At 26.0% G+C, this 14,462-nt stretch overlaps 2 protein-coding genes across 2 annotated transcripts; both read left to right on the plus strand.

The window, feature by feature from the left end:
* Positions 1 to 472: 472 nt before the first annotated feature.
* Phum_PHUM092770 (uncharacterized protein) lies at positions 473 to 3,542 on the plus strand (the record flags this gene model as incomplete). Its single annotated transcript, XM_002423852.1, has 9 exons — positions 473 to 595; positions 845 to 1,005; positions 1,313 to 1,424; positions 1,594 to 1,832; positions 1,969 to 2,064; positions 2,151 to 2,289; positions 2,371 to 2,573; positions 2,669 to 2,860; positions 3,020 to 3,542. The coding sequence occupies 9 exons, from the start codon at positions 473 to 475 to the stop codon at positions 3,540 to 3,542; spliced, it is 1,788 nt and encodes a 595-aa protein (XP_002423897.1).
* A 1,615-nt stretch (positions 3,543 to 5,157) lies between these two features.
* Phum_PHUM092780 (uncharacterized protein) lies at positions 5,158 to 5,968 on the plus strand (the record flags this gene model as incomplete). Its single annotated transcript, XM_002423853.1, has 2 exons — positions 5,158 to 5,292; positions 5,444 to 5,968. The coding sequence occupies 2 exons, from the start codon at positions 5,158 to 5,160 to the stop codon at positions 5,966 to 5,968; spliced, it is 660 nt and encodes a 219-aa protein (XP_002423898.1).
* Between the last annotated feature and the right edge of the window lie 8,494 nt (positions 5,969 to 14,462).

A 14,462-nucleotide genomic window follows, 5' to 3' on the forward strand; every position in this document is an offset into this window, starting at 1 on the left:
TGCTGGTGGTGGTGGTGGAGGTGACGATGGTGAGGAAGTACAAAAAAGAAAAGAGAAAAATCGACCGGTTTTTTTTTTTTTGGGGGGGGGGGGAATTTTGGGTATTGTTATCGTTTAAAATAAACAACGTTCCCTATTGGATGGATGAAAATTATTATTGTGTGTGTGTGTGTTGAAATATTAGCCAACTTTTTTTCTTTTCTTTTTTTTTTTAAATTTAGAATAATCCCGTACGTTGAGAAAAAGGGGGGGGGCGGGAAGAAAGGGGGAGGGACCGGGTTAATAGAGAAAAATTTTGATTTTTTGCTTCGTTGGTTTTTTTTTTTTTTTTTTCTCGTTGTATTTTCGATCAAGGAGTGTTGTTTAATCGTACTTGGTTTTGTATTTTTTTATTTTTCTCTCTTTTTTTTAGGGCATTTTAATGGGTACAATAATAATGGATTTCAATAGTTAGTATTTGAAAATAACGGAAATGGAGCCTGATCAGTACAAGCCGACTGTTTTGGCAAAAATTTTCCACAAGTTACCACATTTTAACATAACATTGCATTTTGTAAATGCAACATTCAATCCGGACAGCGAAACTTATCTCGAGGTGAGTTTGAAAAAATTTAAACCCTCGATAAAATTTGTTTTGTCCCTTTTATTATTATTATTATTATTATCATCATTGATCTTTTAAGGGGGGTAGTATTCCTTCGGGATGTTATATTTATAAATTGTTATTTCACGGTAGATTTTTTATACGTTTCTCTCACGTTTGCCCTTTGAGATGTAATAGAAAAGGAAGCGTTAAAATTACAAATCGATTAATTGAAAAAAAATAAAAATTTTAATTTTTCAGTCGCTCGGAATCTTAGCATCCATTCCGGCAGCTTGGGTCATATTAACATTGTTCGTTTTGCTTGTTTACCTCTGTACCAGATGTTGCGACAGGAAACCCAGACCCAAACACAGCATCAGTTTGCTCAAATGGACTTTGAGCATTTTCACCATATTGTGTTGGTAAGGTTCAACAGGGTTTTTCGTTTGTATATTTTTTTCTCCCCCTTTCCTCCTCCCGTGTTATTTGTTATTAAATTATTTGTTTACTTCATTTCACACACACACACACACACCCCACACCCCTCAGCGTTTCCCTGTCTGAAATCTCTTTTGAAATTTAAATTTTATTAAACTTTGAATAATTTAAAAAGCGATTTCTTATAAAATATTTACTTTGAAATGACTTTTAAAAGTTTTTGAAAACTGGAAAGAATGAAAAAGAAAAAAAAAAAAAGTTGCGCCTCATTATATTTTGTCGTTATTTTAGTGGAGCTATAGGAGTTGGACTTTACGGAAATGATGATGTTCATAATGCTGTCGTTCATTTTGTGTCTGCAATTAAAGCTGTCAACGAAAAAATTTTAGCTGTCAAAAATCAGGTAAAATACGTTTAAGCATTTTCCTTTTTTCTTTTTTTTTTTTTTTTTTTTTTTTCTCTAATGAAATTAAATTAAAACTGTCAAATTTGTTTTATTTAACCTTTTTCTGGAAAAGGTTTAAATATTTCGAATAAATTAAAAAAAAAAAGGTTTTTGTTTTATTTTTAAGACGGGTACGATTGAATCCACTCTGCAATTAAAAGTCAAACCTTTGCTTGCCGAACTCAGCGATATTTTCGATGATCCCGTCGCAAATCAAACGGCTCGAGCCATGTTATTGGTCGGGTTGAATGCCGTCGTCGGGAATACATCATCAGCTTTGGCAAGTTCTTTAGATATAAGCCGGCCTCTTCAGGGAATCAATTTAAGAACTATAATTCATTACGTTCAATTAGGAGAAACAATAAGGTGAAGCGGCGAAAAAAAAATTTTTTTTGTTTCTCATTCTGATTGTTTTTTAACAACGATGAGAGAGAAAATCATCATTATTTTATCACTCCCGCGATAAAGAGTTAACGAACTTATTATTAAAAAAATTTTTCAGATGGCCTGCCACGATGGGAGTTTTAAGCCTTTTGCTTGTCTTCTGTGTTATACTGTTGTTTGGAGTTGCACGACATTCTAGATGTTGCTTAATTACGTAAGTTGAAAAAGACATTAATTATATTTTTATCATGGATTTTTCACCGTGAAATTATTAATTATTTATTGACGTTGTCCCTCAAGGTTTTCAGTTTTCGGTTTGTTTGCCGTCATAATTAATTGGATGTTGACATCGGTTTACCTTGCGATATCCGTGGCTCTGGGAGATTTATGCGTTGCACCCGAAGACTTTCTCAGATATGAATCTCCGAGCTCTTTGCAGGTTCTTATTTATTTTTTTTATTTTCTTGTAAAATTGCAATTCGAGATTTAATGAGTAAAATTAAAAAAAAAAAAAATTTAGGCGGAAGTTTTAAAATATTATATGCGATGCGAGCCGTCACACACGAATCCTTTCACTCAAAGACTTCGCGAAGCTCAGCGTGGAGTGGACGCCATGACGGCTAATCTTGGAGTCGTTGCCAAATTAGCGGATCAATTATACCATAAAAACGATTTGCATCCCAGACTGGATATTCTTACCAAAGACATTAATTTGACAGATAAGTGAGTAGGGGATTAATTCAAAATGCGTTTGCACGCATTGTTTTTTTTTTTTCGGTTATTCGAGTTAATTTTTGGTCATTTTTTCCATTTCTTAGATTAGTATCTAGTCTGGCTGCACTTTTAGACTGCAGGCCGTTGCACAAGCAATACCTTGAAGCGGTACGAAGCGTCTGTGATCTTGGTTTATACGGTATGGCTTTCATGTTGTTGGCCAGCATTTCAGCCGGTCTATTATTCACGGTACTCGTTTGGGTTGATTCTCACACCTGGATATACATTCGTAAAAGGTATGTTCGTCATTTCACTTACATAATCTCAATTTTTTTTTTTATATTTGATTTGTTTATTTTTTGTAATTCTTTTGCCTTTTAAACGTATAGTTAGTTTTTTTTTTTGTTATTATTATTATTATTTTAAACCCGAACTCACTTTTTCATTTGATTTAGGAGAGATTATTTGCAAGTGGATGAACAAGATCCGTTTCTGCCACCTAGCGCTGCTTCGCAAGCCATTGCAGCCCGGACACTTCGCAACCAAGGGTCGTACAACGCACCTCCTCACTCTGCATCATCCATTAAACGTATTCCCTCGTCCAGGAATGCAATTGAACCATCTCCTAGCATGCCTCATCGTTACACTCCCCTGAGTCCGAATCCGTTCGCTTTGAATTTATCAAACGAAACCAAAGATTTTCAAAAATATTTAGAAAGCACGTCAAACGTTTATTACGATTCGACAATACCGGAAACGCGAAAACCGAATAAAATTGACGAAGTCGATAACGAAAACGTTGACGACGATTCGGGTTACGGATATTACAGTTCAATTCCGGTCAACCGGGGATTTAATTCTCCCGCGCGAAAAAACAATTACAGGGATCAAAATAACGATAGGGAACCGTCCAAATGGTCCCAGCGTCAGAGTTCACAAAATTCAACGTTGGAGTCCACGTGGTCTCCGAAAACGTAAAATTCCCGTCAACGGCGAGACGTTGTAAACAAAAAAAAAAAAAACCCAATGCGTTTTTTCCTTTTTTTTTTTTTTTTTTTCCGCCATTAATTATCGGAACTTTGGTGGATTAAATGTTTTTCGGTGCCATTTTGCTATTAATTATATAAAAAAAAAAATCGCAAAACACAAAATGGATCGCTTGTTGTTTGCTTTTCAAAATTTTTGTTTTCATTGATTGTTTTCTTTTGTTGTTTTTCGTTTTCACTAAATAATTAGCCATCACGACGTTCCCTCTAACTTTTAACACAAAAAAAAAAAAAAATTATGCCATCGTTTAGCCCAATAGCCAATCGTTTCATGCCATAATTTGTGATGCTTTTTTTTTTTTTTTTTAATTTTCTTTTCTCCTCCCCTCCCCTACGCCCTCCCCCCTAATTTTAAGAAAAAAAATTATTTTATTTTTGTATATTTATTTTTAGTTTATAATTTAATTTATTATTATTAATATTCTCACGCGTCGTCGACGTTTTTTTCATTTTTTCCATTTTTTTTTTTTTTTTTTTTTTTTAATAATTGGAGTTGCGTGAATTACGAGTTTTAATTATATTTTTATATAGCCGGTAGATTTTTTTTTTTTTTTAGAAAGAGATAGAAAATGATTTGAATTTTCTTTTTTTTTTTTAAATTATAATTCAATGCTAGTCGAGCGGGTTTTCTCATTTGAATAATTGAAAATTTAATTTTTCAAAAGGGAGAAAAAAAAAAAAAAAAAAAATTATTTAACTACGCGAACTCGTAAAAATGTTTTGGAATTTAATTATTATTTTTCAACCGAATTTTAAATAAAATAAAATAAAAAAAGAAAATTTCACCATCATGGCTACAAAATAATAATAATAATACATTCACACAGACACACAGTTTAACTTTGTTTGTAATTTTTTTTTTTACGGCTTATTTTCCTTATTTTGTACTTATAAACCGCGTTTTTTTTATTTAAACATTCCCTCTAATAATAATAATAATTATTGTCGCTTTAACATTTAAGGATTGATTTCTATTTTGTTTTTCGTCGCGGCGGTATACGTGAAAATTTTTTTTTTTAGTTTATAAATAAATTCAAAGCGTGTAAAATTACATAAATATTATTATTATTAAAAATATTTTATAAAGGCATGATTCGAAGCATGTTTATATATATATATATATATATATTTAGTTTTGCATGAAACATTCATTGCCTAATTTATTTTTGTGAAAATGTAAATGCACTTTGAAATAATAATAATAATACTTTAGGCATGGTTGAATATTTTTATTTTTTTCTGATTTTCGTTATTATTATTATTGGCATTTTTTTATTTTTTATTTTCTCAATAAAAACGTTTATTTATTTATTTAATGTTTTTAATTGCATACCGAACCGGAAATGAAAAAAACCTTTTCAATGTGAAAATTTTATTAAAAAAAAAAAAAATTATGTGCATGAATGTATGTGACACGTTTTATAATTTATAATCAAATCACTTTTTTTTTTTTTTTTAAATTAAATTAAATTTAATTAATTAATTTTTAATGAATTAAAAAAAAAAAATTATTTAAAATTAGTAATAAAAATTTGGTTGGTACAGAAATGGCGAGGAAAAGTCCAAGTACGGTCCCTATCGTGAGAGCAACCTCGGAGGAGGGATGCGGGGGGGCCACATCCACTCTCATCCGCACACACATTCAACACTGCCCAGAGCCCATATGTCAGGACCCAATCATGGTCAGTACGCGACTTTAAGCAAACAATGCAAAACGTTAGAATCGTCTGATTTTTACTGAGACAACGCCCCAACCCCCCAGGTTTGTCACTTATTAGGAAAATTTTCGTTTTTTTTAAAAAAAAACTTTTTTAACGCGTACATTTTTTTTAGGTTGCACATATAGATGGATCCTACGATACGGAAATGGATTCATATAATATATTTTCAACGAGAACAACAATGGAATCCATAGCTCAAATAACCTCGCAAGATTCATTTTCTCAATCCGTCAAAACACCACCGGATACATTTCAACCTACGATGCCTAGAAAAAGAGAAAAATCTCAGGAATCATTTTATTCAATTGGTGGTACGTCGAAACCCATGGAATCATTTCATCATCATCAGCATCATCAAATGCCTAAAGCGAACACTTTAAGTCGTCATCACGTAAAGACAATCGAAGTTCCAAGGGTTCCGGATACTTATTCGAAAACATTAAATCGAAGCAAATCGAAAGAACGTAATTACGAACCTTTCATGTTCAGAACCCAACAGCAACAACAACAACAACAACAACCACATTTACAATCCCAATCACCATCATCTGAACATAATAATAAAACATCCGTGCCTGATAAAAATGATTTGCTACCGGATTTAAGCGAGGCTGGTTACATGATAACGGAGCTTTAAATGGGGGGAAGGGGCTTATTTAAACAAAAACAAAAACTTTTTTTTTTTTTTATTTATTAAAAATTTTAATCGTTTAAGTAGTGTTCATTATATATAATAAAATTTAGCATTTTAAATAATATATATATAAATAAATAAAAGCAGAATGTATGAAATTTAAACTTGATAAAAAAAAAAAAAAAAACGCTGTTTGTTTGTGTTTGTTTCGTTTGTTTTGTTTTTTTGCTATAATTCATACTTACTCCTTCGACTTATATTTATTTTTAAATACGAATGAAAAAAAAGTCTTAAAGTCTGATTGTTGAGTATAATGAATTATTATTATTATTATTATTTTTATTATTATTATTATTAATCATTTTTTTTTTTTTTGTAATAATTTCATTTAGTTCTTTGGCCTAATAGTAATAATAATGATAATAATTTTTTTTTTTTTAATTTTATGAATCATCCTTATGGGAAAATTGTGTAAATGTACTCTTATCGATGATAATAATAATAATAATAATGTATAATAGATTTTCTTATTAAAAAAAAAAAAAAAAAAATCCGTTCGATTCTGCTGCTCACATTTGTTAATTTATAAATAATTACTGTAGATATAATAATAATAAAAAATAAATAAATAAATAATTTTCTTTTTTATGTATATTTGTATATAAATATAAGTATACAATTAGAAAGTTACATAAATATATAAATATATATATATATATAGATAAATGTGCCACAGGTACGATGATGATGATGTGTTTGTTATTATTATTTGCGGGTTTTTTATTTATTTATTTATTTATTTATTTCGTCATCGATTCGATATAATAATAATAATAATGGTAATTTTTTTATTTAAAAAAAAAAAAAATTTCTTTTTAGTTTTTTTTACTCTAGTCATTTTTATTAAGAAGAAAAAAATTTAATTTGTCATTTTAATACCTGATAAATCAAATTATTATTATTATTATTATTGTTATTATTATTATTATTATTATTATTTATTTAAAACAAAAAAAAATTTGAATTGTGTATAAATTAAATATTTATAATTGATAAATTAAAAATTATACTCGCTGGAAAATATTGCCAAAATTTCAAAGTGTAGTATAAAACGTTATTTAAGTAGTAAAGGTAAAAAAAAATTTTCTTTTCTTTTTCTTTCGGTAATTAATAATAATAATAATAATAATAATAATAATAATAATAATAATAATAATAATAATAATGATTCATTCATTCATTCATTCATTAACAAAAAAAAAAAATCGAGCTCAATTTTTAATTTTTTTTTTTTTTTTTTAAACAAAAAAAGAAACTGATTCGACAATAATAATTATTTATTTAATTTTTGTTTTCTTTGTTTTTTTTTGAATGGGGGCGGGAGGAGGGGGAAGTGAAAAATCGATTGAAAATCAATCGATAGATATTCAATAATAATAAAAATTGATTGGTTTTATTTCTTACAGGTTTTTTGTTTAATTTTTTTTTATTGTATTATCATCGGCTCAAAAATAATTAAACAATTTTTTTTTTTTTACATTCCTATTATTTATAAATAATAATAATAATATTAATAATAATAATAATTATTATTATTTTATTATCGTTTGATGAAAAGTATGTGACGAGCTTAATGACGTGGAATGTATGTAACTTTTTTTTTTTATTAGATAATAAATAAATAAAAATAAAAACAAATAGTTATATATTATTAGCTTTAGTTTGCCTTTAGCTAAATTATTATTATTATTATTATTATTATTATTTCGTACTAAAAAATTCTTTTTAAATAAATAAATAAGAAAAAAATAAAAATAAGTCAATGAGGCCTAAATTTTTTTTTGTAACTCATTATTTATTATTGATATTATTTATTTTAGAAAAAAAAAAAAATTATGGCCCGATATTATTATTATTATTATTATTATTAGTAATTATAGGTTATTATAAATTTAATTAAATTTTGTGCCAGTTTTACAGTTTTCATAATAAATAAATAAATAAAAATTTATTGAGGTATTTAAATTATTTATTATTTATTATTATTATTATTTTGTTTTGTTTTTCGAGTGTGCGTTCATTCACGGTTTTTTTTTTTTATGTTTTTGAAATCAAAGATTAATTTTTTGTAACTTTTTCCTTTTTTTTTTTATTTTTCTTTCTTTTTCTTTTGTCTTTTTCTAATTAAATTAAAATAATTTGTAAAAAAAAAAAATGGAAACTGTAAAAAGTAAAAATTAAAAATTTTTTATTACTTTGAAAAAAAAATTTTTGTTTTTTTATTTTATTTTTCCCCCCTCCCAATCATCATTATCATCGTCATTCCGTTAATTTCTCTATTCTCAAGAAAAATTAAATTTTAATTTTGTATTAATTTCATTATTAAAGAAATGAGTTTTTTTTTTTAAATTACTAATAGTTAAAAAGTTTAAAAAAAGTTTTTTAAAGACATTTTTCAAATCGATAAACCGTTAAAAACCGTTAAAAACCGTTAAAAAACGGTTTTACTAAATTTGAATTTTTTTCTTTTATGATTTTATAAATTAGTTTATTATTTTTAATACAGATGTCGCTACTATTAAAAATGGCCGCTCCTTAAAGGCGGTTATTTTAGCATTCGGTGTGTTTAAATCAAACAATAATGGTTTTTAAGTGTTTAATGAAAATTATAATTTATAAAAATTAAAAATTATTTAAATTTACTTATTTTTTACAAATGATAAAACGGTAAGTGTATATTTTTTAAAGAAATTTCACCTAATAACGAATTTATTCAGCGTTAATTTTAATAAATGTAAAACACGTTGTCTCTATTTTATAGTCAAACATTAATTTTATGGTTTATTATTAGGAAACAAATTAAAAAAGACATTTTTACAAATTTTACAATTAAATTAGATGATTGAGATGAAGTCACTTTGCTTTTAATCGGTTTAAAAAAAAAAAAAAACGATTACTTATTGTTGAGGTTAATTTTGTAATTTTCATTTATTCAAGTTAAGTTTGTTGAAACCACATAATAACAAAAAAAAATGTAGTAGTCATATTATTATTTATCTCTTACCACATTCTACAATATTAAATATTGTTTTTCTAATTTTGATTTATGTTTTTTTGTTGAAAGGTGATTCTTCACATGTTTTTAAAATGAATATCAAAGTGAGGGAAAAATGAAAATGAATCAGTGTAAAATACAAAAAAATGAAATATTAATGCAATTAAATCCATAAGAAATATATGGTAAGTTATTAATTATTATATTGAAATATTTATTAAAATCAGTTATTGTTTTAAAAATTAATTATTAAACAATTTTTTTTAATGTTCAACTCTATGTTGAGAGAGAGAAAAAAAAAAATAATATCCAAATGATGACTTCGCAAAAACTGTAAATTTTTTTGACTGATTAATAGCGAGGGGCCATCTGATGGATTAAATATTGAAAAATCTTTGTATAACCCATTAATATTTAAATTTTCTTGAATGTTTTCAACAAATTTATTAAAAAGAATAAAATGGTAACTTTTTTCAGGTTTTTGAGAGCGAAATGTTTGCGAAAAAGAAAAACTAAACACCATTCCCTCGCTAACTGAGCTAAAAGTGTATCAGGAATTATTTCAAAACTTTTACTAATTTTGTTTTAAAGGTAATTTATATGTTTATTAATCATTACTTAATTAAATGTAATTTTTAAAATTTAAAAAAAATTAAAATTTATTTCATTTCAATTTCAGATTTTTTGACTCGGTTTTGAAAAACGAAAAAAAATTAAAACTTTAATGGTGGATTTTATAATCGATAACAAAGACGAACTTCTCGGCATTTTTCTACAGTGAAAGAATTTTGTACAACAATAAGGTAAAATATTTAAAACAGTAAAAAATCTTCAATTCTTTCTTACTAATAAATGGGATAATGTGTGTGTGAAAAAAAAAAAAAAATTTATCATTTTTCGCAAGTAAGTATTATTTGTTTGTGAATTTTATCGGTGACAAGTTTTTTTTTTTGTGTTTTATTTCAAATTGTTTTAAATCATTTTAAATTTTAAATTTGTTAAATTAAAATTTTATCATCTAACAATTGATTTTCTTTTTTTTTTTTTTTTTTTTGTTTTTGTTTATTCTTTCTTTTATTTTAAATAAAAAAAATTTTTTTTATCGGGTTGATAAAAACAAATCATTTATTGTTATTTCATGCTCTGCATATAAAGAAAAAAAAGTCTTATTATTATTATTATTATTTGGATGTAATAATTAAATTTTAATTTTGTTGTTTTCAATGGTTTGTAAGGTAATAATAATAATAATAATAATAATTCAATTTTTTTAGTAAGAATAATAAAGACATTAGACACTGTCTGTGATATTAATGAAAAGTATTAATTAAATAGTATTGAAGTTTTTTTTTTTTTTTATTAATTACTAGTTTGAAAGTAATAATTATTTAAAACAAAGGACGAAATAAGTTTAATATTGAGCCGGTAATTAAATTTACTCTCGTAATCTAATTTAAATTCAAAAAAAAAAAAAAAAAGAGAGATAATGATAATAATAATTCCTTTTTTTTTTAAGTCGTGCGTGGCAAGTCGTTGAATATTTTGGTACCTGTAAAAGAATTATTATGATATATATATATTAAGTAATTTTATAACGCACACACACACACCAGACACCTGTTTGTGAGTAGTAGCCACACATTAACATTGTAGTTAACTTTATTTTTTTTTTTATCTTAATTTACATAATTGAGCTCTTTATAAGCTATAATTTTTTTTTTTTTTTTTTTACTCAATAATTAGCGTGCGATGGTTGAATAATGGTGTTAGCAAAAATAAAATTAATATTATGGAATTTAAAAACGAGAGGAGGGAGTACGGGGGGGGGGGAGAGGGTGGGGAAAACTCCAAAAAAATTGTGTCCCTCCATTAAATTCAATTCAAAACATTCGATGAAAATTTTTTTTCTTTCATTTATTTCTCACAGTTTGTCGTCTTTTGTTTTACGGTTGACAAAAAATTATTTTTTTTATTATTTGATATCGCCATTTATTAAAAATTTATTAAAAATTTAATAACCTTGTTTCACAACTATAATAATTTTGAATATTTTAACAGAAGCAGATGTTTTTTTTTTTTTTTTTTTGTTATGTTGGTTGCTTGGAGAAAATTTCTTAAAGGAAAAATAAAATAACATAAATATACCGAAACTGGTTTTTTTTAGCAGAGAGAGAGAGAGAGAGGGCAAACCTTTTTGCAATGAAATAACGACGATTATGTTATCATCAATGACTCGGATGTTAATTTCTTTTTTTTTGTTATTCTTGTTAGTTCGGTCGAATAGGAGGAACCCCACGGGGAGGCCAGGTATGAACGTTCATTTACAACCTCGGCTTGGGGAGTCTCGCTTTTCAATCCTTCTTTTTTCATTGTATAAATTTTTTATACGTATATTCGAATCCATATAAAAAAAATTTTTTTTTTTTTTTTCCACCTTTTATTGAATTTTTTTTTTTTAATAAAATGTCAAATCAACATTTTCCTTTATTTAATCAATTCATATAAAATTGAATAAGGATGGGTGTACGCGCACTCACGCACACACACACGCTTTAATTTTTTTTTTTTTTTTTTAACGTTTTCTTCCGTCACGCTGTTTGTTGTTTAAAAAAAAAAAAAAAAAAAATCAAAGACATCGTTTTTATTTTTTAATAATATTGAAAATATAAAAAAAAAAACATAAAAAATATAAATTTATTGTTAATGAAATAATAAAAAAATAAAATGAAAAAATATTATCATTAATATTCGTATGAGACTTTTTTTTTTTTTTTTTTTTATTAATTAAAAATCTCGAATCGTTTTCGATTCGGTTTTCATTTTATTTTATTTTATTTTTACCACTACGGTAATTCAAACCGTTAATGAAAAAATTATCATCATCATCATCATCATCATCATTATTATTATTATTATTATATTATTTATATTTGACGGATGTAATTATTTCAACAAGAAAAGCAACGCCTTCTCAGGTAATAATATTTTTGGGTGTTGCCCCGAACGATTCTTTTTTTTTCCTTTTTTTTTTTTTTTCGTTATTATTTCTTTAACTTAAACTTATTGACCGTTCGAGTCGGTCGAATGAACGATAAAGATCGTTAAACGGATAACAATAATAATAATAATAATAATAATATTGATGAATTCAAAAATTCGATACGAAATTTGTATAATTAATTATTATTATTATTATTTTTATTTTAATCCCGTTTAAAAATTATTATTAATAAAATTAAACTGACAAAAAATACAAAAAAAAATTATTATTAATAAATAAATGAAATTTATTCGCGTTTAATTAAAATTTATTTATTTATTTTTTTTAAATTAAAAATTCTAAAACGTTAATGATAATAATAATGATAATAATAATTACGTGACGTTGAAATGGTTTCAATGTCACGGTTTTTATAATAAAATGTGATTAAGTTCATTACGTGATATTACGTGTCAAAAAAACCGTTAATAAATTATTTATTTATTTATTTATTTATTGTTAATGAATTGATTGATTTTTTTATTAAAAAAAATTTTTTTAAATAAAATCGATCGCGTTATAAATAAATAAATAATTTTTTTTTTTTAAAATAAAAAATTATAAAAAAAACTTGAAGAATTCGTTTTAATTGAATTTTTTAATATTATTATTATTATTATTATTATTAAACTTTCATGTTTTATAACGAAAAAAAAATAATAAAGTTATGAATTAATAATTTACGTTAGGGTTAAAACCTGTTTTATGACGTCATTAAAAAAATATTTTTCGTGATGCATTGTTAATTGATTAATTTATTAATTAATTAATTTTTTTTTAACGTTTACGTATCGGTTGAATTAAAAATAAAAATAATAATAATAATAATAACGATAAAAAAACGTCAATTTTAATAATAATAATAATAATAATAATCGTTGTTATTGTTATGTATGAATAGGCCACAAAATATGTTTTTAATTTCAAGGTACACGCACACGCACTCGCACACGCACACACAAAAACAAATTTAAAAAAAATTTTTTTTTTTTTTCATGACGAGGCGCGCCTTTAACCGTACCTGAGTGTAAATTTTCCATTTTATAAAGAGAGAGAGAAAATGAATTGTCGAAAACCGCCATTTTATTTTTTATCCTTTTGAAAATTTTAAATCGTGGAAAATGAAATATAATTTGTCGATTTATTTGAATGAAAAACAAGGAAATCGATTGAGAAAAACCGGAAAAGGAATAAAAAAAAAAAATTAATAAATCCCGGAAATGAAAACTTGTTATAACAACAGCACAATCAAAACCCCTGACAAAAAGGAAAAAAACTGTGTAATATCTTGGGGGGGGGGGAAGTAAAAGTAAAAATAATTAACCGAAGAAAGGAATAAGAAGGAAGAGATTCTGTTAAAAGATTCTCTGGAATGAATGGATAAAAATCCCTTGACGAAATAACGTCTTGTTATTACGAGATGATAATAATGATAATAATAATAATAATAATAACGATGGTATTTGTTATGTTTTTTAACGTTAATAAACTTGTTACCCATATCGGAAAGTTGTTGTTGTTGTTATTATTATTAATAATAAGTAAATGAAGTGATATAATGAAAAAAAAAGAGAGAGAGAGAAGAGGAAAGGTAACAAAGTGAGAGGGGGAGAGAGAGAGGGAGAGAGAAGAAGGGGAGAATATGAAAGTATTTCGCGCCATTGTCACGAATGTAAAAATCTATTAAATAACAAGATTTAAAATAGTTAAAATGGTGGAACCTGCGTATAAGTGACCGCCCGTTGGGCAAAGACTTCACATAAGAGGTGTTGAACGCATGCTGAGTTGGATTTAAAGAAATCAATTCTACGGCTTCATAGTTTTCGAAATTAATCATGTTCCCTGACGAGAATCTTACCACTGAGAGTCAAGTATTTTAGGCGGCAAAAGACATCAAAAGAGATCTTTTGGGTCGTATACAAGGATGGAAGAAAGAAAGAAAATGTTGCGGTGTATTTCTTTCTCTCTCACTCCCTCTCTCTCTCTCTCTTTCTCTCTTACTCACGGTTAGTTAAGAGATAGAGAGAGAGAGAGACCGTGGCCAGGAGTCAGACCGATGGTCCCTCGTTCATAACACTTATTCTGACATCTTATTTTATATCGCTATGTTATTAATGTTCTGACATGCCAAATGGTGTTTCTCAACAAATTTGTTTTCAAAATTAGTTATCTTATTCTTCTTCTTCTTCTTAATTTTCTTTTTTTTTTTTTTTATTCTTGTTCCTTCTTTTGTGTTATACCATCTCTCCATCTCTCTTTTTCACTCGTTGTTTAACCGGTACCGTTTTTCCTTTTTTTTTTTTTAATTTAATTTCTTTCGGTTATAATTGATTTTTCTTTTTCTATTGTTCTTTCGAAGACTCTTAACTCTTTTTTTATGTTTTTGTTTATGTTTTCTTTTC

This window comes from Pediculus humanus, genomic scaffold (genome assembly GCF_000006295.1).
Source record: "Pediculus humanus corporis 1103172107445 genomic scaffold, whole genome shotgun sequence".
NCBI classification, from domain to species: domain Eukaryota; kingdom Metazoa; phylum Arthropoda; class Insecta; order Psocodea; family Pediculidae; genus Pediculus; species Pediculus humanus.